The sequence below is a fragment of the Labrus bergylta genome, chromosome 9 (assembly GCF_963930695.1).
Source record: "Labrus bergylta chromosome 9, fLabBer1.1, whole genome shotgun sequence".
In the NCBI taxonomy this organism is placed as follows: Eukaryota; Metazoa; Chordata; class Actinopteri; order Labriformes; family Labridae; genus Labrus; species Labrus bergylta.
The window spans coordinates 12,104,612-12,130,049 of record NC_089203.1 but is presented as its reverse complement, the minus strand read 5'-3'; the positions used below and the strand labels follow the sequence as shown (position 1 = coordinate 12,130,049).

Genomic DNA, 25,438 nt, shown 5'->3' with positions numbered 1-25,438 from the left:
TGCGCATACAAAGTCTGCAAGCGCAGTCTGCAATAAGATTTAAAAAAAAAAAAAAAAAAAAAATGATAATCTGCTAAAAGATCAATGTTGTGTCTCAGAGCCGCCCGCAAATACGGTCCCGTTTAGAGAATGTCAGTGTAATGTAACTCTGCTCTCATATGCATGACGCAAATAGTAAGGGATCAGCGGTAAACGAGGCCACGCATTGTCTGCCCCCCGCCCTCCCTCTGCTTGTCAGGAAGCAAGCTGATTGGCCGAGGCCTAGCAAAGGGTGCCCGGGGATCCAAAACTGCAGGCCGCACTTAGCTTACCGTCAAAAATAAACCAAAACAATAACAGACAAAACTGAGAAGAGGGAGATACACCGATAGAGTCAGAAGACGACGTATTCAGGTAAAATTATTTTGAATCAGTCAGTAGTGTAGGTGGAATTAGACACAAAGGCCCAGTCGGCCGTAGCGGGCCTCTTTCATCCTTTTCGAAAAACAACATGGAAGATAATGCGGCACAAGCTGCCTCTGTTAGCTTAGCACGCTAGCTAGCCGAATGGACGGTCGTCGTCGCACGTACTCAAGAAACACGCGGGGATATAATCGCTGTGCACACATTAGTTTATTGTGTTGGGTAGAAATCTTCACTTGTATTGTTCCGTCGTGTGAAATAAGAGTTTCACGACGAGGGAATTATACGGGTTGTCGCATCCCTCGGGTTAGCTTATGTGCTAACACAAAATGGCGTTGAGGGTAGAAGCCCTAGCTCTCCTGCTAGTTAGCTCCAGTGGGTGGAGGGCGGTAGCCGCGCAAAGAATGCATTGCATAATGTCTGCGGTACTTTCATTGGCGGCCATAAATTCCGAGCCTGTGTAGTTTAATATAAACAAGCGCCTAACACAAGACGTATTTTAAAATTGATAACGTTGTAAGCAAAGTGTCCAGGTTGATTTTTTTCAAACGATTTGTCTGTGGAAATCAGGGACGCCATAACAGACCACTGCAGATATGTTGGAGAAAAAAAAAAGTCATGTGATGACATTTATTTTCCTTCTTCATAAACAAGTAGATGGCTCATTTAAAGAGCTGTTAAAGTTGCTGTCGCGGTACTGGTCGTCCTAATGCAAACTGGGCGGGTCAGCCCTTTGTTTCAGCGGGGCTTCCTGCAGCCATCAGACCAGCTTCAGGTGTAAAGCTCCATGTCGGTAGGTTGAGGCAGGCTGTAGTACTCTTCTCGGGCAATGGATGGAGCCAGTGGTCAAATAAACAACTGCAGTCCTCAATGTACACATTTTGTTTTTAAAAAATCTTTGAAGTGATTTATGGCCTGTCTTCTGTTCTCCAGTTAGTTTTAATTGTTTTCTTTCTTTGTTTGTTTGTTTTTTTAGGGGGGATTAATAACCTTGATGAGAGGAATCACATCAACTATCTAATGGGTTTTATTGTAAGCGTTTGTCATCAAATGTGAAGGTATGTATCAAAACAATGTCCATTTTTGCATTCACTTTCATTCTAATGGTGCAAACTGACAAAGTGAACGTAAAGAGCTAACACAGCATGCAATTTTCAGTCATTTTTCTGAGTGAAGACATGGATCAAGGAGGAGGGGTGTTGGAGCTTCACACTCAGGAGCTGAAGATGCCCCATGCTATGATCATGCAAGACTTTGGTAGGTGGTCAAGTAATATATGGTTATAATCATAGTTTCCAAAGTAGTTAATGCCAATATGCAACATACAATCCAAGGCAAAATACCCCTTAAGTGGAAAATATTGAGCTCAGCGCTCTAAAATATGTCATCTGACATTTCTCACTTGTGCAATTGCTATTTAGAATATTCGATTAATGGCATAGATGAAACAAGAAGGTGATACACTCTCAAATGTGTGCAAAGATGCCAAGACATCTTTTGTGTAGTTCCAAAAGCTAGAATGACTTACATTTGGGCATTTATTATCATTTAGTAGCTTGAAACCTTTAGTCATGTACCTGTCTCTGTCTTGTGTTTACAGTTGCTGGCATGGGGGGTCTTGCCCATATTGACGGGGAGCACATTGTGGTGTCTGTGCCCGAGGGTATGCTTCTGTCTGATGTGATGACGGATGAAGGCATCCTCCTGGAACATGAACTTGAGGTGGAAGGCCTAGAAACTCAGGTGGTTCATGGACTGGAGACTGAGGTTGTGGAAGGACTGGAGACTGAAGTGGTGGAAAGCTTACATGCAGACGTCGAGGGCTTGGAGGCAGAAGTGGTCGAGGAGCTACAGACACATGTTGTAGAGCTGGAGGCTCAGGTTGTTGAGGACCTTGAGGCAGAGGTGGAAGTGGAGGGTCTCGAAGCAGAGGTGGTTGAAGGCCTGGAAACCGAAGTAGATGTTGAGGACCTTGAGGCCCACGTTGTTGAGGGGCTTGAGGAGGAGGTGGAAGTGGAGGGTTTAGAAGCTGAGGTTGTGGAGGGTCTAGAAGTAGATGTAGAAAGTCTTCAATCTCAAGTAGTGGAGGCCCATGAAATGACCACTGAAGACATAGTTTCCTCGCAACACAGCGTGATCATGCCTGAGAACATTCTGGGCACAGAGGTCGCGATAGAGGAAACACTGGATCCCCATCATCACCATCATGTCCTGACTTCAGACCTCATCCAGGACTCAAACCACCACCACGATGACATGCCAGACCAGGTGTTTGTGGCAGAGCTTCTGTCTGAGCACCAGGACAATACACTGGACCATCAGCTTGTATCAGAAGGTTTGATGGTGACGGAAGCTAATGCTGAGACAATAATCCATGAGCAGCTGCCAACAGAGGCTGTTCCCTTGCAGACAGATGAGGACGATGATGCAAGAAGCAGTTCGGAGGATTACCTCATGATCTCCTGTAAGACAGTTTTTCTTATGAATTCATAGCAAACTACATTTGTGTAAGTGTGTGTTTTATTACTCCAAATTTTTGATAACCAAAACGTATTGTGTTACTGTAGTAGATGAGGTGGGAGAGAAGCTGGACATTGGAGATACTCCCCTTGAGATCAGCACTGAGGTGATGGAAGACAAGGAATCTAAAGAGGACGACGGCTCCGAGGTCATCAAAGTCTACATCTTCAAAGCTGAAGCAGATGATGATCTAGGTAATTAACTAATTCACATCTACAAAATTTAAACTTAGATTATTTTCTTGTAAATTACATTGTAAAAAACATTAGGTTTGTTTTTTCAGGAGGAACCGAGGTGATAACAGAGGATGATTACCAGAACGGCCATCCTGACCTTGAAGCTGCATCATCAGGCAGACTCGGAGTTGGCCGTGACAAGATGGTGTACATGGCAGTCAAGAACCATCCAAAAGAAGAAGAGGATGATGAGGATGACAGTGATGAGGATGACGATGATGACATTAGTATGTTCCTCTGTGAACTAAAAATTAGTCAGTTTTGTCAGACATGTTTTTGACTTGTTCTCAGTAAGAGAGTGTCAAACTGGAGAGATTAGTCAGAAGAGACTGAAGTGCGTCCATCTTAGTTTTAGATTTCTTTTGCCTATATCTTGGCAGTTGTAAAACAAATATGATACTTCAAAACAGAAAACCCTTTGTATCGTGTCACAAAGAAAAGTTTCACATCCTGTTGATAAAGTAATCTGTCTGTGCAGGTAACACAATTGATCAGGTGAAGAATGGAGGCTCAACGCCATTTTTGCAAATCCGAGAAGGGCTCAGTGCTAACCGTACAATCAAACCAAAACCTAAGAAAAAGAAGAAAGGAGATACACGACAGTGTCAGACTGGTATGAACAGCATTCAATCTTGTGATGTTCGGCCTTTTGTTTGTGTTGAATCAGGTGATTTGTTTAATTTAACAATAAGCACATTCCATTGATTTTGTTAAACATTTGTTCATTATAACTTATTTTATATCAATCATTTCTTCCAGCTGTGATCATTGGACCAGATGGAATGCCTTTGACCGTCTACCCCTGTCACATATGTGGAAAGAAGTTTCGCTCACGGGGCTTCCTCAAATGCCACATGAAGAACCACCCGGACCACCTGCTCAAGAAGAAGTACCAATGTACAGACTGTGACTTCACCACCAACAAGAAGGTCAGTTTCCACAACCACTTGGAGAGTCATAAGCTGCTGAGTCACAACTGTGAGCGCTCTCCAGAATACACAGAGTACACACGGCGTTACCATGAGTCCAGCCCCCTGGGCTCTGACAAGCTCATCGTCAAAGACAGAGAGCCCAAACTGCATCACTGCAAGTACTGCGATTATGAGACGGCAGAACAGGGTCTGCTCAACCGTCACCTGCTGGCTGTGCACAGTAAGAACTTTGCTCATGTGTGTGTTGAGTGTGCCAAAGGTTTTCGCCATCCATCAGAGCTGAAGAAACACATGCGGACCCACACAGGTGAGAAGCCCTACCACTGCCCGCACTGCGAGTTCCGCTGTGCAGATCAGTCCAACCTAAAGACTCACATTAAGAGCAAGCACGGTGCTGATCTGCCATTCAAGTGCAGCCACTGTCCTCAAGCTTATGCAGATGCACGGGAACTTCAGCGTCACATAGAGATGGTGCAAGGCCACAAGACCCACCAGTGCCCACACTGTGAGCACAAGAGCACCAACTCCAGTGACCTGAAACGACACATTATCTCTGTACACACCAAGGACTTCCCTCATCAGTGTGATGTGTGTGAGAAAGGCTTTCACAGGCCCTCAGAGTTGAAGAAACATGCAGAAACACACAAGGGGAACAAGGTGCACCAGTGCCGGCATTGTAACTTCAACGCCCCAGACACCTTCACCTTGAGTCGCCACATCCTGTCCTTGCACACAAAGGACCTCCCTTTTAAATGCAAGCGTTGCCGGCGAGGCTTCCGACAGCCTGCTGAGCTGAAGAAGCACATGAAGACACACAGTGGTAGAAAGGTCTATCAGTGCCAGTATTGTGAGTATAACAGTACAGACGCTTCTGGCTTCAAACGCCATGTTATCTCCATTCACACCAAGGACTACCCCCACCGCTGCGACTACTGCACGAAGGGCTTTAGGAGGCCTTCGGAGAAGAGCCAGCACATAGCCAGGCATCATAAAGACATGTTGATGTAATGTCATCGCACACAAAAACACACTCCTCTCCCAATTTAATCTGTTTCACACACCCACAGGTGATTTTAGTGTATGGAAAAAGAAATGGTGTATTTTGGCTGTTGAATGACACCATTATAATTGCCATTCTGTGTTGTAATGGGCGTAAACCTCCCTCCAGGGGTATGAAACAACACATTTTAAATGGGGTTGAAATCTAAAAAAGGACTGTGTACACTGAGCAGGACATCTGTAAATTGTGTTTTGTTTTGTTTCAGAAAATCACATATGAACATATATTCAGGGTCTCAAATGTCTATATTTTTATACCCACTCAGCTGAAATGCTGCAAGATGACTGTGTCCTGTAAAATAGAAAGTGTTGCTCCGTAAGCTTCATGCCACTTCTTCAGATTATGTGGAATGAGTACATGAGGAGTTTGCCTCCAAAAGTACCAACAAGTATCTCTTTTCATTATTAACTAGCTTTTACCCTGATATTTGTTTTCAATGCCATCTGGTCTTAAAGGGGCAGGGACAATTATAAGTTCATTAATATGTTTTGAGTGATGATGACAAACATTCAGCACCTTAAGGAAATATATCAATAAATCAAACATTTGGACTTCCATCATTTTGGATTTTCCTCCCAAGCATGAACACTTGGAATACCATGAAGTTAATCATGTATAACATAGGCTTTATCCTCTTAAATATTTCTTCAAAGTTAAGTCAGCATTGTCTAACAAGAAGGATAAATGGGGCAGTTGGTATGATTGAAAAATATCCCTTTAGTGTGCACAACATGTGCGACAAAGAAATCTGGTTTGATAATGAACAGGTGTATCATATGAACTATACAGATGGTTGACTTCACGTTTGATAACCCTTGAAGTTGTGATACCTGACTGCCAGTGTAAGTTGCGTGTGTGTGTGTGTGTGTGTGATGTTATCTGTGACACAGATGTGATCTCTCAGCTAACCATTTGATTGCAATCATGCCTTACATCTGTTGGTCTTTGTCCCTTAAGCACTGATGAACACCGCTAATAAAAAAATAAGTGATTTTTAACTCTCAAACATGCTGTATCAATGCCATTCTCCCAGAGATTGTGTGTTTGAGTCAGTAGAAAGCACTTTATTAACCTTTTTTTAATATTTTAATTACATGTGTGACACACCCACACAACTATATATACATATATATAAATATGAAAAACCTAGATGATAAACAATTACAGAGCTTTGTGAGTTGGTAAAGGTGAGCATTGTTTTGAGTGTTATCGCTAGCTAATGAGCGTGATCCATCACTGCATCAGAACTGAATTGTGATTGAAAGTGGTGGGTGAAACCATTAGTTGTTTTGTTCTATGGATAAGTGATTGGGTTTTGTGTTTTGTTTGTGCTCACTAACAAGTTTCCCAGACCCTCGTCCTGCAGTCCCAAATAACCCGACCCATTATTCCCATCAAGCCAGTGGTCATCATATTGGCAGTAGTCTTTAAAGTATGCACATAAAGCTGTCTCCATGAAATTAATTGTGGTATATATTAAAAAATCCCTGCATTTCGTGTACCTTAGTCTATATTTTCTTTCAGTCTGATTGTGGATAAACTACTGGCGGGGAAGAACCAAAATAAACAATTATCTTTTTACGCTTTTTGTCCTCTGTCCTAGAAAAATAAATCAACTTTTATATGACGTTAGAAAGACATAGTGCTTCATAGTATCACTAATGAACAGCCATTTGCATATAAGTGTTGCTGGTTGTAGTGTTCAGTTTTTTGCAATTCAATCTCAGTTGGTATTTTAATTGAAAAGAGGACAGGACTTACAGAGGGTTTACAGGGAAACCTCATTCAGGGAAGACATGTAGGATGTTACCAAAAGATGGGAAGTATCTCCCCTTTAGGGACATGGATACTCATTACTACCGCTTCCACAAGTGAAATTGCTTAAACCTTCTATGATTGGAAACTTAAAAGGTACCTTTATCCTTTTTTTGATGGTGTTGAAATTTGAAGTAGAAGAAATGGAAAAAAAAATGGGCAACATTTCTCTGTGAAAGTGAATTCAAATTTGAACTGAATCCATACTTAATGCTCCAACATGCCGGTGTATGAAAGAGGGATTTGGAGTTAAAGGAAGCGCAGTCTGTTGTATTTCAGTCTGAAACTTCAGCCAAATGGAACTCAGCCATCATTTATATGGATGTTTAATAAAAATGGTTTGAGCCATCATGCACATAAACATATACTTACAAAGCAGAAGAATATATGAAGAATACCTTAAAGCTGACTCCAAATCATTCACAAATGAATTTTAATACTTGTTAGACATTTTGATCCTATTCAGATCTTTATCAATGGTAAGATAACAGGGGTTTCTCTTTTCAGAAACTTAAGTTACCGGTAAGAGTTGTCATTTTCCTAGATTGAATAAATACGTTCCACTACCTCAACAAAAAGAAACAGAAACTGACCACAAACTAGAAGCCAAAAAATGTTGAGCTTCTTATGAGAAATAGCGATACGTTTGTCAGTCGTTTTTGTTGTTTTATCTACCTTAGAGCTGTCTTGTATCATGGGGAGGATATGATGTTAATATACTGTATTATGACAATCAAACTGGTTCATTAAATTGTGTAGATGTTATAATAGAGGTAAGTTACTGACTGTGTCTTACATGAAGTGGAAAAAACTAATTGAATATAAAGGTTTGCATTAGTGAAAAGGGCATGCGGGGGCAGCCAGCCCTCCTATTTGAAAGTCCTCTTTAATTTCATTAATGCGCTGTACATCTGTCAGAGTGTCTCCGACTCTGTCATTATTAAATAAACAACTGAGTGTTTTTTCCTCCACATAGAGACTCACGAGGGGATTTGATTCTCTCAACAAGATGCGTTGCAGGCGTCTGGTTTCCCCTTCATGTCACCTGTCTCGAAAGATGAATGATGCCTCGAACTGAGGGAAATGAGGCTGTGCATATGGGTTCACATTGGCACCACGAACACCTCAGAAAACGGATATCACAGTCTGTTCATTTTTTGTTGATCCCACAGAGCATGCCATAAATCAATAAATAGTGCAGCTGTCTGCAGTAAATGCTGAGAATACAGGAAAACAACCTGTAAAATCTCCATAAGTTACCCATTCTTCTAACTGCATGATCCAAGAATCCAGTAGAATATGTTATTTTGTTTTGAATACATAGATTATGCAGCAGCAATTCATTTTATGTTGATTTCTGAGTATATTTAACCACTGTCTCTTCTCCTGAGCCTCCTCTTTGCCTGCTTTGAATCATTAGAGCGTCAAACACCCACACGGATACAGCTAACAGCCCCTGAAGGCCATCACGTTGATGAGAACTGACAGATATACACAGATAATCCGGCCGTTGCAGAAGGTCAAACTAATTTATTTGATGTAGTCATTTTGTCCATATTTCTGGGGATCAATGGGCTGTGGTCTGGATGTGATTAGAATGATGAAACTGGCAGTAAAAAAGAAATCAGGGTTGCATGCTGATGTGCAGGGATTTTAAATTTCAGTGACTAAAAAGGAGATCAATCATACACAAATGTTTGAGTGGTTGTATTGTTTTCGGTCACTGGCAGGGGTTCACAGTGGCATTAATCCAAAATATTCCATTGTAGTTCTGCACCAGAGCATATTCTTTTGGATATTTTGTTCTGCGCTGGATGAGAAATCCTAGTGTCTTGTAACAGTTGGCACATTATACTAAATGGAATAATAGATAAAGCAAGGACAGTCAGATCCTGTGGTTGTGCACACATAACCATAGCGGTCCAATCCAGATTGTAGACGACAAGGCTTGAGGTGCTGCAAGCCAGCCTTGGCCCTCTCGGAAATCAGAACCAGGACATTTGGAGACAGGAAAAAATGACCTACTGATAACCCAGAGAAATGACTGTGAGGTGGACTACACATCAAACAGAGACAAACAGAGAGAGAGAGGGTAGCTTATATTACCAATGCAGGGCAGTCTGACTCAGCCATGCTTCTCAATACTATGTTGAACATTTTCACTACCTCAAGTTTAATTTGATGTATCTCAATCTGAAACGAAAAACTGTTTAAAACATCTCAGAAGTTATACTGTATATTAGCTAGACGTAAAATGTCACCAAAATCATTGAAAATGTGTGTTAAACCTTTACATCATAAATTGTTCTTCATTTTTGACCAAGTCGTGTCGATATGAAACAGTATTTAGCATCAAACTATGAACATTGATAGTCAAACATCAAAGTAACTTTAAGAAACAAAGATTACAGAAGGAGAGAGCTTTAAATAGATACAAACTAGTAGGCTACTTGAACTTAATTCTGCATTATCATGGTCAGAATTAGTAGCTTGAAATGTTCTGTGAGAGAGAACAATCCCTCCTGAGAATTCACTAGATGTCACTGTTCTCCCCTCCTTCTCATACACACTCACTGCGCTGATCTCTCAGAGTGTTCCCAAAAATAAATGCATGAAAATTAAATGCACTCATTTATAACTCAGTGGCTCGGATTTTATATGGGACTCCAGCAGAACAAGAATAGGGCGGTACTGTTGTTTGGTTCTCAGTTCTCTGTCGAATAACTAATCAATCAGAGGAGCAAAAAGCACACAAACATGAAAGTGTGTGAAGAGTTGGATGTCCTCCATTGATCACAGACGGATTTGTGCGTGGTAATCCCAAAAATACACAGATACAACTGCAAAAATGTAACTCCTTTTATTTAATTACGATGCAATGTATTCATTTAGGGCAACTTGTGAAATAAACCTTGACTATGATTACACACTTAACTTCCAATGCGCGTTGTTTTAAGCGGGTACAGTGTTGGACCTGTCCATTTACAGTGCAGGAGGTTTTGACCTGGATCACGGCTGATGCGCGTCACCGCGTATGGGCGTGGCTAACCAGCTGAACAACGCTGTGTCCTCCGTTTACGTTGCAGCAGACTTACAGACTGACACGAGAGAGGAGCGGAGGGACAGACCCGCCGACCACCTCGCGATCGTTTCGACCCGCAAGTGATGGAGAGGACGGAGATTTTTTTATACACCTTCCTCGCGTCTGACTACGTCTTTAACATCTTGTTCATCGCATGGCTCTTCGCCAACGGGACACCCACAAATGTCACCAACTATGGATTGCTTAATTGAAGTTGGGCCACCTGATCCTGTTTCCGCGAGGACAACCCACCGACATTAGAGTTAGAGAAGTCGTTATGGACAGTTGTGCGAATCGTTCATTTCCTTCTCAGAGAACTGGAGTCAAAAGCAGTATTGCAACCGCATGATTTCACATCTACTTGCGCGTAAAGGACGCAGAAGAAACGGTTCCACTGCTGCCTGAAATGCTCTGCGCCATGCTTTAGTAATAATGGAGGAAAGCTGTAGTTAGAAGTACAGGACATGTTTGTGTGACTGTTTTGCTTCTGCTGGATTTGATGAGAGAGTGGCGGGCAGCTTTTTAACACGAATACCAATTCTGCGCGGCAGTTGAGTCGCTCTGTTTCCAGAGGAGATCCACCGCATCAAGAGACCTGGAATCTGTGACAGGCAACAGGCCTCACGATCACTGTGACAGGTACACTGACAGTTTTTTTTTTAAAGTCCTGCGCTGTTTGCTTTCATTACTACCAAGAGAGTTTTTTTTTCAAGCTGCGTTCAATTGCTCCTGTGAGCCATGGCTTTACCAGATAGTGGCATATCTGCGGAGGAGGTCCCCTTTCCAGAGATTATAGAGCTCAATGTTGGCGGCCAGGTGTACATAACCCGCTACTCCACCCTCACAAGTGTGCCAGACTCCCTGCTATGGGAGATGTTCAGTCGAAAGTCAAATAAAGGACTGGCTAGGGACACAAAGGGTCGTTTCTTTGTCGACCGTGATGGCTTCCTGTTCCGTTACATCCTGGACTATATGAGGGACCAGCAGCTGGTTCTTCCAGACCACTTCCCCGAGCGAGGCCGTCTGCAGAGGGAGGCTGAGTTCTTCAACCTACCAGAGCTTGTCAAACTGCTGGCACCCAAAATCAGCAAGCAGAACTCCCTTGGGGAAGATGGATGTCAGAGTGACCCAGAGGACTCCTCACCTGGAATCGACTCAGCCCGGAACCTCAGCTCCCTGGGTGCTGCTGCTGCTGCCTGTGCCAGCCTGGTGCCCGGTTCCATGGACGGCAAACGCTCCGGGTTCATCACCATCGGCTACAGGGGTTCATACACCCTGGGACGAGACAGTCACACTGACGCCAAATTCCGCCGGGTGGCACGGATCATGGTGTGTGGGAAGACCTCTTTGGCCAAAGAGGTTTTCGGGGAGACCCTGAACGAGAGCCGGGACCCTGACCGCCCCCCTGAACGCTACACATCCCGCTACTATCTAAAGTTCACCTTTCTGGAGCAGGCGTTTGACAAGCTGGCTGACGCAGGCTTCCACATGGTGGCCTGTAACTCGACAGGAACCTGCGCCTTTGCCCATGAGCAGACAGACGACAAGATCTGGACCAGCTACACTGAATATGTGTTCTACCGTGAGTGAGACTACCGGCTTTGTTCCTCCCTGGTTCCCTATCCTGTCTCCAAGTGCCCCCCCCCCCCTCTTCAGCCTCCAGCCATCCTGCCCCCCTCTCTCTCTGAAGGCTCCTTCACCAGTAGATGTTACATAGATGTTGTGCCCCTCCATCTTTCTCTGCAGACTCCTTTTTTTTTTTTTTCCAGCCAACTCTTCACACCTTCTGCAGGTCAGATCTGCAGCTCCCACCTTTGACCCCTGATTCCTTTGCCCATCTTCAGGTCCAGCTTTTGCCCCTGCTTAGTCATAGCCCCCAATCCTCAACCACTGCAACCCCACAGCCACTACTGCAGAGACTTGCACCTTCTATGTACTGTTTCCCCTTTGTACGCCATATTTTGCATCTGCCTTGGTGAAGCACAAAAGCAAAGCAAATTTTGCTCAAATTAAAGTGCCCTGGAGTGTCGGTGGGACTGTGGCAGGGCGAAAGGGAAAGGGCTCCAAAGAGTGGCCGTGATGCACAGTGCACAGTAAACTTTGCCTTCAGATGGGACTTTCTGCTGCGCTTGTGAACTAAATTACCAAATAATTGGACAATGTATCAGCCTTGAAGGGCGTGAGCATCCCCCAGCACAAAAGGAAACAAAAATCAGATTTCCTGCAGTTTTTATTAAATGTGTCGAGTGCGTGCCATGTGGTTGGGAAAGTGCCATATAGTTTTTTCGCTGTTATAATGTGTTAATGAGCGTTTATATAACACAACCACATGAGTGGGAAATAAAGGAAAACTTAGATTGTAGGTTTTTGGAGTTTCCTTAAGAGAGAAAAACAACTGGCTTTGATTTAAAAAAATAATAATAATAATAATAAAAAGGATGGAAGCTCAAGTATCAAGTGAAATCATAGACAGAGAAAAAAAAGGTTATCAGATAAAGCGTGAGTGTATTGATTGTCCAATTAAGATTTCAGTATTTTAATCACCCACTTGGGAAGGGCAGGGGAGATGGAGGATGTAACATCGGTCAATGTGCTTCTTTGACGTGTTTTTTTTTTTTTTTTGTCTTAATAACAATTACAGCAAAGCTCGGGGCAGGCATACATCATGGTAACATGTTGTCTTCAAAAATAAAACAAAAACACAATTAAAAAAAGTGGCTGTCACATAAGCGGATCATGTTTGGAGTGTAAACAATAATGTAATGCATTATACTCAGTTCAGTATTTGTTGAAGCTGTTGCATATTTTATGATAGCTCTCACTGTGTACTCATAAAAAAGGGAAGGAATTGCCCAGTATTTTCTCACTGCTGTAGCAAGGGCATTGTATGGGCGGATAATTATAGTGAGAAAGATAACTTCAGTTATAAAGGATAAGTTTAGAAAGAAGGTGGTTTCCGGATATCACCTCAGGACAGGTCAAATACCTCAGACTACAACACAAACAGAAGGAACTCGGATTCAACAAAACATCCCGCTGATGATGTAAAAATGAAGACACCATATCCATAAACTGTAGAAGCTTCAGATTTCAAGATTGTGAATAGGAGGTTGAATATAAAGTGGTTTTTCTGAGTTAGGCAGCATAGTGCAGGATTTCTCCAGAGCTAGGAGGTGTCAGGTTGTAGTTTTGGCAGAGTGTCTGACAGTAATAATAACTGTATTCTGAAATGTCTAGAAACCGCAATGTTGTGTTTCAGTGTGATGAAGTGCTGTTGACATCTGAGTCGATATGTTAGGCCTACTGCAGTGTGTCGCTGCGGGCGTAGATCACTGAAATTAAAAGTGTTCAGCGAAAAGCAAATTGATTTGTCAAATAAAAGATGTTTCCTTTCTATCTGGGTTGTATTTTCCATTCATGAAATATTTTTTTTCTCAGTATTGAATGGCTTTTAGGTGAGTGGTGCTGGCTCAGTAGTCATTTCTAATTTCCACGGACAATACAACTCAATCACGTGTAAACTAATTCAAAATTTCAACCAGCCTTTTTTCTATTAAAGGGAATGTCCTCGGACGTTAACTCTACTTCACATTAAATGTTGAACATGACACCCTCAGGCTCGGCACACAGCTGCTTTTTCACTTTAAAACCACATATATAAATTTTTTTTATATCAAGTAGTTGACAGGAAAATAGAGCCAAACAGAAATGAGGACATACATAGATAACAGGCTGTTTTAAAGCAGCTTGCGAAACCCTTATTTGTAGGCAATAATTGATCTAAGTGCAACATACAGAAGAGGAAATTATGAAACTAGTTGGGACAGTGAAACACTGCAGAGACTTGATGAAACACTGTGGATATAAAAGGGTGCATAATTGTGACAGCATTCAGGATTATGTTTATGTAGGTGATGCGGTCACATGTTGTATAAACCTCGACTCGTATAAGTTTTAAAGAGTTAATCACATGCTAATTACCTTAGTATAAGACTTCCAAAGCTGATCGCAGCCTAGCCTAGATAAAAGCTGATGAGCGTTACAAAAACTGATGAAAAAAATGTATGTGGTTCATTTCCTTGATAACAAACAATTTAAGGGAATGCATGAATGTCCAAAAAACACAGACACACACACAGACAGCATTCCTCTGTCATTGTCCTCGGGCACGCTACAGTGCCATGGGAGTGCCAAGGTCAGTCATTAGCACGGCCACGGAGAGACACGCCTCACGTGTGAAATTTCAGGCATCGGTGTCCAAAACTGCTCTCACGCTTTACCTCCATGAGTCGCCTTGAGACTCGACATTCAACAGTCGATGTGTGAGAAGTGTTGACACTCTGACATCGAACAGCAGCGTGGTCCACAAGTCGGGCTGTGATGAAACACGGCTGGTGTTGTTTCTTTTCAGCTTTTTATTGTAAACGCTCTGTCGTGAAACTTTTGGCTGGAAAGTGTTGCACGCCAAGAAAGAGGTCCAGAAGGTTTCAGTAGAGACATTTGACCATGAAAGCTGCTTCTTAATTAGTAGGGTTTAAAACAATTTGCCAAGGACACAATGAATTCCATGAAAATAAATCCAATATTTCATCTATAGTCTCATTTCCTACCAACAAATGTTGTGCATTTTCAGTTAGCTTCTGCAATTCATTATTAATCTCTAGCCATGACGGCAGAAAGCAAAAGAGAAAAAAACACCCTGAGAGTACAAGCCTGTCCTCTCCTCCTTGAGGCGTTGATTTGACCCGTGTACTGGTCCTGTGGTGCTATTGTTACTGCAAGCAGCTCAACATGGTAACATGCCTTGGCTCGGTCCGCTCTCCTCTGTGAGAATGATCCCATTGTCTCCATGCCAGCTGGGTCATCGCTTCTCCTGTTTTTTTGAAAAGGAAAGGAAGAGAGCATAGGAGGAAGACAGGAAGGGATGCATGCCAAAGGGAGAGAGGGATTGGAAAAATGGGGCAAGGAGGCAGAGAGACAGATAACCTGGTAGGAGCGAAATGAGAGCGTGAGAGTATTTAAGTGGGAAGGATTTGGTGTTCCCATCTTAGATCTGCAGAATAACTCCTGATGAAGTGTCCTGTTATGGTGTATGATGGTCCTTACAAACAGAGTCTTCACTGAGTCGTGCTGTAATGTGCTCTTCTATGGCCTCTTCTATGGCCTGCCTGTGAGATGTAGTTACATCAGACAGATATAAACCCATAGGATTTCACTGATTCATGTATTATTTCAGCAAAAGAAAGGTTAAATAGACACCCTCCACCAGAAAAATGTGTATTCTCTGTCTAATCTTTTTTTTGTAAATCCTGAGCATTTCCTCTAAATTGACTAAAAAGGTCTAGGTTCCTCGACTGCATCCTCGTTTATGAATAGACATGTGTTCTAGTGACAGAACAAAGCCCAAAAATGAGTCATTTTCTCAAAATCTTACACTGAGTATAAGACTATCAGATGTCATCCGCATGCTGCTGTTTTTATGTTCTCTCTGAGCTCTCAGCCACAACCATCTGTGGCTCAGCACTTGTTTGTATTTCCCTCCGCTTCGTGCCTTGTCTCCTTTTGGATGTGTGTTGCTCGTATAACTTTGCTTTGCTCTGTTGGGAGGACAGGTTGAATTCAGTGTTTCAGGCTTTGCATTTGGGGCCATGTGGGGGCAATGAATTATGTTCGCTCCCTGTCTCACAGATATGCTGATGAAGCAGTTGGCATCTCCGAATTTGCACAGACACAAACACAGACACATGCACAAAGGTGGGAGTGGTTGCTAGGAGAAGATGTGCAACAACTCTCCTGTGCAAGACTAATGATTCAGAGCAATGAGGTTTGAGGTTTAATTGGTCGCCTGCTTTTCCCTCTTCTTTTTGCCCAGTTAAAAATGCATTAGCTGGCAAACAAGCCATTTGCCTCCCTCATTCTCTCTCCTGATAGCAATAAGTGAAAAACCACCTTTTATAGATTGCTGCTAATTAGAAATAGGAGCATATAGTGGAGAACATGCAACAACAGCCTGAGGCCTAATACTGCTTTCTCTGTCAGTATGTGGCATATGTGCTTTTGTTTATTTGCACATGTATACATACGGGAGCTGCTGTGTTTATGTTTGTCCTTGACTACTATACAGTTCGCCCACACCGCCATGTAAGCCAGTATGCAGAGTACAGTAGCGCTGGCTCGGGGCATCTTTATCTCATTGTGTGTTGTGTTATTTATAGTGAGCCAGGCATTGAGTCAGAGGTGTACCACCACTGCACCTCTCTCTCTCTGTGTTTCAGCATGGGTACACATACTGCACTGGCCCATGTCTTTATCCTCTGCCCACACATGAAAGCTGATTTAACAAAGCATATTGGACACCAGGGGGGACTTGGTCATGCGAGCTCAGGGGGTGATGGTACCCAAGGGGGAAGACAGCAGAGGAAGTCAACACAGGACACGGTCTATGAACTGAAATAGAGTAGATTAGGCCACTAGTGAAGTCCTGTACAGTATCTTCTCTTTCCTCTCTCCATGTTGGCTGTTTTTTATTCTCTTTACAGCCTCCTTTTTTTCTCCTTTAAGTTCCATGACACAGAGAGAATAACTAAGAGAGGGAAGCATGAGGGATGGGGATGAGGGAGCATGAAATTACAGCAAAGGGAGTGAGTCAGAGTGTCAGAGGCATGTGTAGGATTAAAAAAGAATGTAACAAAAAGGATATCTCAAGCAGTAGTTCTTCATACACAGCAGCAGTGAGTTGGTAAACAAGTGAAGAAGAGTTGAAGGAGATGGGCAGGAGCAGTTTGAAAGAAAAAAAAAGGGAAACAGCAAATTGGGCAAGGTGGGGGAAGTTGTGTCTCAGGAAACTGTCAGAAAACGGTTGAACTCTTGATTTGTCACAAATACAGGATACAAATGACATAGTTAACAATTCCTTCTTTCCTATTTCTGCTGAAATTTATCCTTTAGAAGGTCACAAAGTGATACTAAATTATGGTTCTTTGTAAGGAGAATTAGATTTTGGTCTCTGTTTATTGTTTTTGAATAATGCTTTAAATATGTCACTTTTCCATCCATTATTAGGGAGGTATGTAGTTTGTCTATTGTAGTTTGGTGGATTGTATTTGTTCTGGATACTTTGCTTTATGTTTTGGTATTTGGCATTTGTTAAGGGAATGGGAACACTTTACATTTGTATGGACGAAGCAGGGTGCTTCATAAATATATCTTAGCCCAGGGCCTATTGCTTTATAAAGCAGGTATAGCTAATGCTTATCGTTTGATTTCTATCTAAAATGTTGGTTTCATAAGTTTCTTTCTTGCAAATTTGCATCTCAAAATGGCAAATTACTTCAATCTGAGGAGTTTTAACTCCATGCCATTAATCACTGATATAGGGGGGTGAAACTAAAGATATTGATGATTTATTTTTCTAATGAAAAGTTTGGCATCTACTTGATCTGAAAAACACTCCACCACTTGGTTTTATTGGGTAGTAATTTAGAATTAGTTTGCCGCATAAACAGCATGTTACTTTGTGAATACAATTTGAAGGGACATTGAGCACTGAGCAGTAACTATGCCTGTGCTGGTTTAATGTGTTTCACTTTAAGCAGGGAGTTGTAAACGTGTCTGTCACCGCTGTAGGAAGGGATTCACCTTGGCCATCTGGAGACTTGGACTCTAATCTGCCAGTCTAATTATCAGTAATCTGAACAGTCAGGTATATCCTTGGTGACGGACTCTTGGGCTGTGTTGAAACCTGGCTAAAACCAGGAAGAGAGGAGGAGCAGGTGGCAAGGGAGGGGGGTTACAGGCTCTGCAGGGGCTGAGGGGTGCCAGGACGGGCTTTAGGGTGCTTAGCAGACTGGTTACGTGATTTGGTAGCCAGGCAGCAGCTCAGGGTGTTTAAGGCACAGAGAGATAAAGAGGAGGCAGGTGGAGCAGGTGAATCAGAGAAACACTTAAGACTGGAAGTACATTTCTGCAAAAATATAACAACACTTTTTTTCTGCAGATAAATTGAAAAGTGATTGAATTCTTTCTCACAGTTTTCTCTGGCACATCTCTCTCATTTCTCTCAAAACCCCTGTCTTTTGTTTTTCCAGAAGCTCCCCGGTCTCCAGCTGTTTATATCACGCATTTCCTCTACATTATTTAGATTGACAGGTCTGTAATTGCTCCGAGACTTGTGAGTACACTCCAGTGAATTTGATATGGGCGAGTGTGCTTATACCCCAGCATGTCACGAGAATATAGCATTACCATGTCTGATCACGCCCTAATATGTATTTGATCTGACAGCAATCAGAGAAAAAAAGACAATGAATGCGAAGACCGTAGGTGGTGAGGCCCACTCTGTCATTAGGCACCATACTGATCGTTTCACAAAGCAGATGTTCGATATCTGTGCTGAATACGAGGTGATTAGATATAAAACATGCCGTAATTGCCAAAGCTATGTAGCGTGAGCTCCCTTTAGAGCAGCTGGATAGAGCCATATGCACAACTTCACCCTCGTCTAAGAGGCTCCTCTCAGCCTAAGAGATATTACTGTGCGTGCTCCTGCAGATCATTGTGCCGCTGCCATGGAAATGATGGGGCCCCCTTGTTTGCCAGCCTCCCCACTCTCAGGTCACAACACCTGTCAGTGACCACTTTGAATTTTAAAAAGTACCGAAAAGGTGATTGGCTGTCACATATTCAAGGTAATTCAGAATCAGCAACTACATCCATTTACAGTTCTTTCACAGTTCACAATTCTTTGCTTTATCCAATAGTTAGACAAGAAGATTGATACCAATCTAAACTCTGTCAATAAATACAATATGGAGGACTACTTAAGCTTAGCACATTTGGAATCAGCTACAGCAGTCCAGCTCTTGCTCTGGTAGGAGTTACCGTGCAGCAACTCAAGAAGAAAGTTACAAGCTTGGCCAATAAATTGACCACTAACCCCATAAAGGATTGATTTATCAATCTTACATTGTGACTATATATTAAACTTTAAAATATAACATAGTAGTGTATAATCATATATTTAGCTTAAGATAGTCAGATACAGGCTAATTGTTTCTCCCCAGTTTCAGTCTTTATCCTAAGCTAAGCAAACTAGCTGTTAAAATTAACATGGTATCAGTGTTCTTGTTTAACTTTGACTGACATCTGTAAAGCCAATGTCAAACTATCCTTTTAAAGTCATTTTTAAGTCAAGAAGTAGAGGCTAGCAAAATCATGGCTAGCTGCCAAGTCACTACCAACCACTGTTTTCACTACTAGCTTAGAGTTTAGGTAGCGTTAGCTGTCTTTGTTGTACACGCCAAGTGGTAGTAACAAATAATATGACTCTCAAAAGATCACTCTATTAGTCAACCCATGTTCAATCGGATCAATAAGTAAGGGAGTCTCAGAGTTTGCTAACATAGGGAACGCTAAAGCTAACAGATAACACATTTAGAGCCATTATAAACCAAATAACAGAAGAGATGGACTATAATTTGGATTATGATTTATCTGGAGGAAATAATTGAATGTAAACATTGGTCTTCGATGACAATACTTTGAAAATGAATTTAATGGTGTGTGGGAATACATGATGTGCTATGATATAAAATATAAGGATTAAGGTAAGGTGACTAACATTACACGTAGAGGAGACATTTTGTGACAGAGGGGTACTAAACTTTGGCTACTGTGACACATTAGAGTTGCTAATGGCAGTAGTGATGGCAACATAGACATGTGCCACACTGAACAGATAGGAAAGACTGAAAGAGCGGCAGCAAGGAGCGGATGTGTGAGAAAGTGCTTTGGCTTTTGCATATATATCCCTGGAGAAGTGGCCTGGGGAAAAGGGTTGAGTGCTCTCTTTCGCTGTTCTCCTCCATAAGGCTTAGCAGTAGAGGAAAGCATGGAGCCCATCCCCCAGTGGATTATTCTTCCAACAGCTAAGCCCACATACTCCCACGTCCAGGCGGCCCTCAAACACACATGTATTCATTATGAGGTACATTAAACACACCGAACACACAAATACAAATAGGGGACAGCATCTTTTTGCAAGCCCCTCCTCCCTCTGCAGCTTCTTTCTCGCTCTCTGTCTTTATCTGTCCTTCTTTTATATGCACAAGATGCATGCCCATAATATAAACACACACATACACACAAACACACACACACACACACACACACACACACACACACACACACACACACACACACACACACACACTCCTCTTCGGGTATTCAGAGAGCCAAGGAGGCAGGAGAAATATTGTATGCCGCCTCCGTTTGACACAAGCAGCTTTGCCAGTTACATAAGAAGGGTAACGGTGACGATGAGTCCTGTTGAAGCAAAGAGAGGGCCACGAGTGTCTTCATATGTCTGTACACATTTGTGTGCGTTTGAGTTGTGTGGAGTGCTCTGTGGGTGTAGTGCGATGTACCTGCATGTCTGAGCACATAAGAGTTTTTGAGAAAACATAATTATCATGCTGTAACAGTGTGCACCAAAATGTAGCTGCTTCACAACAGAAAAAGGAACATGTGTGTGATTAAACTTGGCAGGACTCATTTTATTTAACTAAGGCTAAGGCCATGTCCAAGTTATTTGACTGAATGTAAATGTTTTGGGATTTTTCTGTCTGCAGAATATTTTCTGTTTGTTTTTTATTAAAGTTTAGCTTCCATATTGAAAGGCTGCAACATTACATTCAGCTTTGATCTCTTCTGTTGGGCATTTGCAGCCATGCAGCTTCACAAGATTTCCTCAAGAGGCTTTTGAAATGCCAAATATTGTTTACAGATCAGGCATGACGAATAGAGCACGTCGAAATTCTCCCAAAATGGATCACATGAGAAAAAGGGCTAGACAATTCAAAACAATCACATGGCACAGAAGTGCACTCCCTATACACCCTACAACAGATAAGTGGCAATTTTGGGTTTTTTGCAGAAAGTTTCTTGGCAAAATCTGAGGCAGTGTATCATAATGTAGACTGTAAAATCAAAGGCAAGGGAGAGGCTGATTACTTGTTCACTGGGTGAAAGAAAAGGTTGTTTGTGAAGAGAGAAGGAGCAATTCAAAATGGTTGATGGGTACAGAATGTGCACATGTGCCACTCCAGCTATGATTCTGAGAAGTCGCACCGTAGTAACCCTGTCTGTCCTCGCACAGGGATGAGATGAAAATCAACATACCATGAAAAATGGCTTGTCAAGCTTCAGTCAGGAGGCTTCACACCATCCGTTCAGTCACAGTATTCCTTCAAGGATAATGTAACCTACATGCAAGCAGCGGTACGAGGGTGTTCTGAAATTAAATGGAACTGTCCTCCGCTCTCCTTATCTCTCATTTCCCGTCCTCTCCTGCTGAGCTCCTTTTCTTTGCTAATTTCTGTTTTCAAAATGCTCCTACACGCCTTTGTGCCAGACTGTGTGTACTTTTGTGCTATTGAAGCAATATTGTAAAGCTCAAAGCTGATGTGTGTGTTTCTGTGCCAGACACACAATACTGACACATTCTGATAAGGCAAACAAAAAAAAGCAAAATGTAATCAAATATCTGTGCTTCAACCGTTAGTCAATGCCTTATTTTAAACAGACCAGAAACCTGAGTATGAATCTGTTATCCTGAATTATCAAGCCTTCAAAACAGTTCAATCAGGAGAGACTCATGTAATGTAATTATTTATTTAACAGTTTAGGAAAAGATAAATATGCGCAATGTCTTTTGCGAGTATATTCTGTCATGATGACCTCATGCTCTCAGAGAGGTAGCGAGGCCAACAGCAGGATAGGATACCCCCCCTGGAGTCTAGACCCTGGTGGTGGTGGTGGTGGTGGTAATAGAAGAATGCAGGATGTGATGAGGAGTGGGTTTCTGAGGCTGTATCTGAACTCTGCTGGACTGGAATGGAGGTGACTGGGGCGGAGGAGGGTTGCAGCGATCATACTGAAATGACAAGCTGACTGCTGAAGGGAGAGAACAGGTTTTAAAATTTGACAGTTGCGGGATGATTGGTTGACAGATGTTGTGGCAGAATCGGGTTGGATTATTACATAAGGAGGTAAATGCTCATAATCAGCTGATCACCAGAGCAGGGAGATTGTGGAAGTGGTAGAGAGGGAGTAGCTAAATTGAATGAATGTGTGGGGGAATATAACCACTAGCCAGTCTTCTTGCTTGAACTTAGGCTGAGCTTCATTTAATTGGCATGGGGAACCTTCTCTGTGCTTTTATGCTGTGACTTAAAGGAGAAAATCGATACCCCTCTCATATCTGTGAATAAAAAATAAAAAAGTATCACTGGCAGCTTGTTGTCTTAGCACAAATACTGGAAATATAAACAGCTACTCCTGACATATCCTTTGGTTTTTCTTTGGACTAAACAAATCGGATGTAGCATAGTTATTTATTGAGCTAAAGAAGTGACTTTCAGAAGATTTTGTTGCCTTTAGATGGAGCCAGGCTTCTGTTTTTCTCTTGCGCTATAGCTAACCAGGTGCTTGTTCCAGCTTCATATTTACCTTAAAGACATACAAAACGGTATATTTTCACATCATTTTGCATGTTGGGAACTTATTTTCCAAATGTCAAATTGTTCTGTGTAATGTATGTTTTCTGATGTTTTTATTTTTTATTTTACTCCAGTTGTTTTCCAATGTATTTAAAGAAATGGTTTGAGATTTTGGGAGATACAATTATTATCATCAGTGCATAGAGATAAGACTATTGTCATGTCTCTAAAGTATGTACTGATGTGGAGCATGAGACAGGAAATGATCAGAGGTTTAAAAGAAAAACAACAAAATATAGCGTTACCAATGGGTGAGCATCAGAACTGCTGTCTCGATGATTTTGTTACAGAGCACTTCCTTTTCCTTTTTTTCCTCTGTGCTAAACTAAGCAAACAAGCTGCTTTTTCCATCTTATTGTTTAAACCTGAAGTGACATTGACGAGTGCGGCTGTTTTCGTGAGCGCAGCAACAGAAACAGCTGACCCTGTCTGCTTAAACTAGTAACTGATGGATAACAGTTAAACTGTGCAAAGCAAAAGAAACCGCATATTCCCTTGAAGTACAAACTGTTTCTCAACATTGTTCATTGTTTATGAGCTTAAAATGTTTCAAATGAATTAAAATTAAATACCTTTTTTTCTTCTGCTGTAGGTGGTTTGGGAGGGGTTTCCAAGGCAGTGACCTCTGGCCTCACGGCCTTGACTGGAGTGACATTCACTGAACCTCCTGCCACTCCTGCTGGAACAGAGTCAGCGGAGCCTGGCAGCAGCGGCCGAACCCGCAGCCTCCCAGAAACCAGCAACAGCATTACACTGGACCCACGAAACCCACTGTACATGGACTCTCCTCCTCCTCTTACACCTCCTCTTCCTCCTCCACCTCCTCCCCATGTAGACTGCCCTGACCTCCCTCCTCTGTCACCTCTAGTCCTGCCTCCACCACTGCCGTCATCCAAACATTCCACTACCTTCAGTCCTCCTCTTCACTCAACGCTGCCTCTCGCAGAGAGCCAGCAACGTCCAAGCACTCTCAACCTGAGGACACTGCCTCGTCCAGGCATCAGGGAGAATGGGGGGCCACCGCCGGGAGTGGAGGAGGAGGAGGAGGAGAGGAAGTTGCTGGAGGAGGATTTGAAGAAATGCATTGACGACTTCAAGAAGATCCGCTTGCCGTCTGTGTTTCCGGATCGCAAGAGGCATTGGCAAAGTGACTTGCTCAAGAAGTACAACGCATAGAGTACTTCAGATAAATTCAGGAAGCGCTGACACAAACTTTCTGAAGATTTTCAGCAAGTTTACTTTAACTTGTGATATATAGCTTTTGCATGTAAACTGATTTTTTTTTGATGAATTGCAGTGTTTAGGCAGAGCTCCTCTAGCAATTTCATAGTTGCACAATCAAAACAGAGATCTGCCATGTTCCCATCATAGGAAAAACTCCTCTGTAGAGATTATTAGTAACACATCTTTGTTCCACACAACTATTTGGAGACATCAAAAGTATTGATCAACCACTTTCTTTTAAATCAATGAAGGAAAGTACGTGTGATGTTTTAAATAAGAGATCTGTTCTGCTTTGTATTCTCTCCACTGATCAGCCTTCTGGAAAATGTTAGCTAATTATCAAATTGTAGGCATTTGACCTTGCTGATGCAAAATAAAAGGAAGACGTGAAATCTCTGGTGCTAATCTTCTAAAAAAAAATCTCTCCTCATCAATATTAACAACACTTCAAAGCCTTTGTTCTCGTCGCTGCGTTGAATTCAAAAGCTCTTCAGTTTGCTTCTTTTTGTGATTACATTATCTTCAAGTCAAGAATGTGTTGTACCGGAAAGCAAAGTGGGAAATTACAGACGGCCAGAATGTGGAATAATAATGGCAAAAATGAGTACATGAACTAAGGCACAACTCCATTTGTTCTTCTCTGCTCTGCACAATATCTTCACCCAGCTTAACTAATTAATTGTCGGGATTATGTATCTCTACGCACCTGGTTCTAGTCCATCTTGAGATATATGGGGTTAGCAATAAATTGAAACTTTTTTGTCATCTCTTTAGTAAACATCAAGTAATACTTAATATCAAAGATCGACTAAAGAGCAATAGTTATGAGGATGACTTTTCCATACAGGGATGGAGATGCAAAGATCACCAAAACTCTGTTTATTTTGGAGCTAGAACCTGGACGTGGTTAGCTTGGCCTAGAATAATACTGAAAACAGAAAGGAGGTAGACATGCACAGTCCAAAGTTTAAAGGCTTGCCTTCAAGCACAGACACAGCTTACAATCAAAATCTTATAATTTCTTTGATCTACACAAGACCCAACTGCTAAGTGGCTGTGAAAGTATTATTCAAACAATATTCACAGAGCACTGAGGTCAATGCACGATTGAATATATTTAGTTGTCTAAGTGTGCCAGTTTTAATCATTACATTTTCTGTATCTTCCTAAGTCAACCTGAGTAACACCAAAGTCCTCTGCATCGCCCCGGGCCAGTATTGAGGTTAAGACATTAATCCTTAAGTGTTGGCTGTGAGGGAAGTTCTATCTGGTTCAGCATCAGACAAATGGAATAGTTTTTCAGGCAAACTGGTAACCGAGGAGCAATAGATATCCTCCTGCTCTGATGAGAGGATTAACAACAGATTAGGGTTCGTCACAGTCCTGAAGACTCTCTTAACAGCAGGCCATTGCTCTAACAGGCTTCACGATGACACCGATTTATACCATCCAGTCAATCCTTTCCTGAAACATTTCACGCCGACATCAACACTCCGGCTCTCTCCAACTGGCAGCTGATTGCTGAGAAATCCATAGAAAAGATTTTTCTTCGCAGCTCATTAGACAGTATTGCCTCATCAGCTCCTTTTTCTCGTATTTCTCATCTTTCA

At 42.1% G+C, this 25,438-nt stretch overlaps 2 protein-coding genes across 5 annotated transcripts; both read left to right on the top strand.

The window, feature by feature from the left end:
* Window positions 1-183: 183 nt before the first annotated feature.
* znf711 (zinc finger protein 711) lies at window positions 184-6,731 on the top strand. 4 transcript variants are annotated; one of them, XM_020647901.3, is made up of 8 exons: window positions 184-393; window positions 1,379-1,460; window positions 1,561-1,659; window positions 2,003-2,866; window positions 2,973-3,116; window positions 3,206-3,385; window positions 3,637-3,825; window positions 3,918-6,731. In XM_020647901.3, the coding sequence occupies exons 3-8, from the start codon at window positions 1,581-1,583 to the stop codon at window positions 5,096-5,098; spliced, it is 2,637 nt and encodes an 878-aa protein (XP_020503557.1). In that variant the 5' UTR covers window positions 184-393; window positions 1,379-1,460; window positions 1,561-1,580; the 3' UTR covers window positions 5,099-6,731. The 4 variants fall into 4 exon arrangements, with proteins under 4 accessions (XP_020503557.1, XP_020503558.1, XP_020503555.1 ...); XM_020647902.3 differs by having other exon boundaries at window positions 186-393; window positions 2,970-3,116; window positions 3,637-3,771; XM_020647899.3 differs by having other exon boundaries at window positions 189-393; window positions 2,970-3,116.
* A 3,297-nt stretch (window positions 6,732-10,028) lies between these two features.
* kctd12b (potassium channel tetramerisation domain containing 12b) lies at window positions 10,029-24,244 on the top strand. Its single transcript, XM_065958414.1, has 2 exons — window positions 10,029-11,629; window positions 23,197-24,244. Exons 1-2 carry the CDS (start codon window positions 10,786-10,788, stop codon window positions 23,778-23,780), a joined length of 1,428 nt encoding a protein of 475 aa, XP_065814486.1. The 5' UTR covers window positions 10,029-10,785; the 3' UTR covers window positions 23,781-24,244.
* The last annotated feature ends 1,194 nt before the right edge of the window (window positions 24,245-25,438 follow it).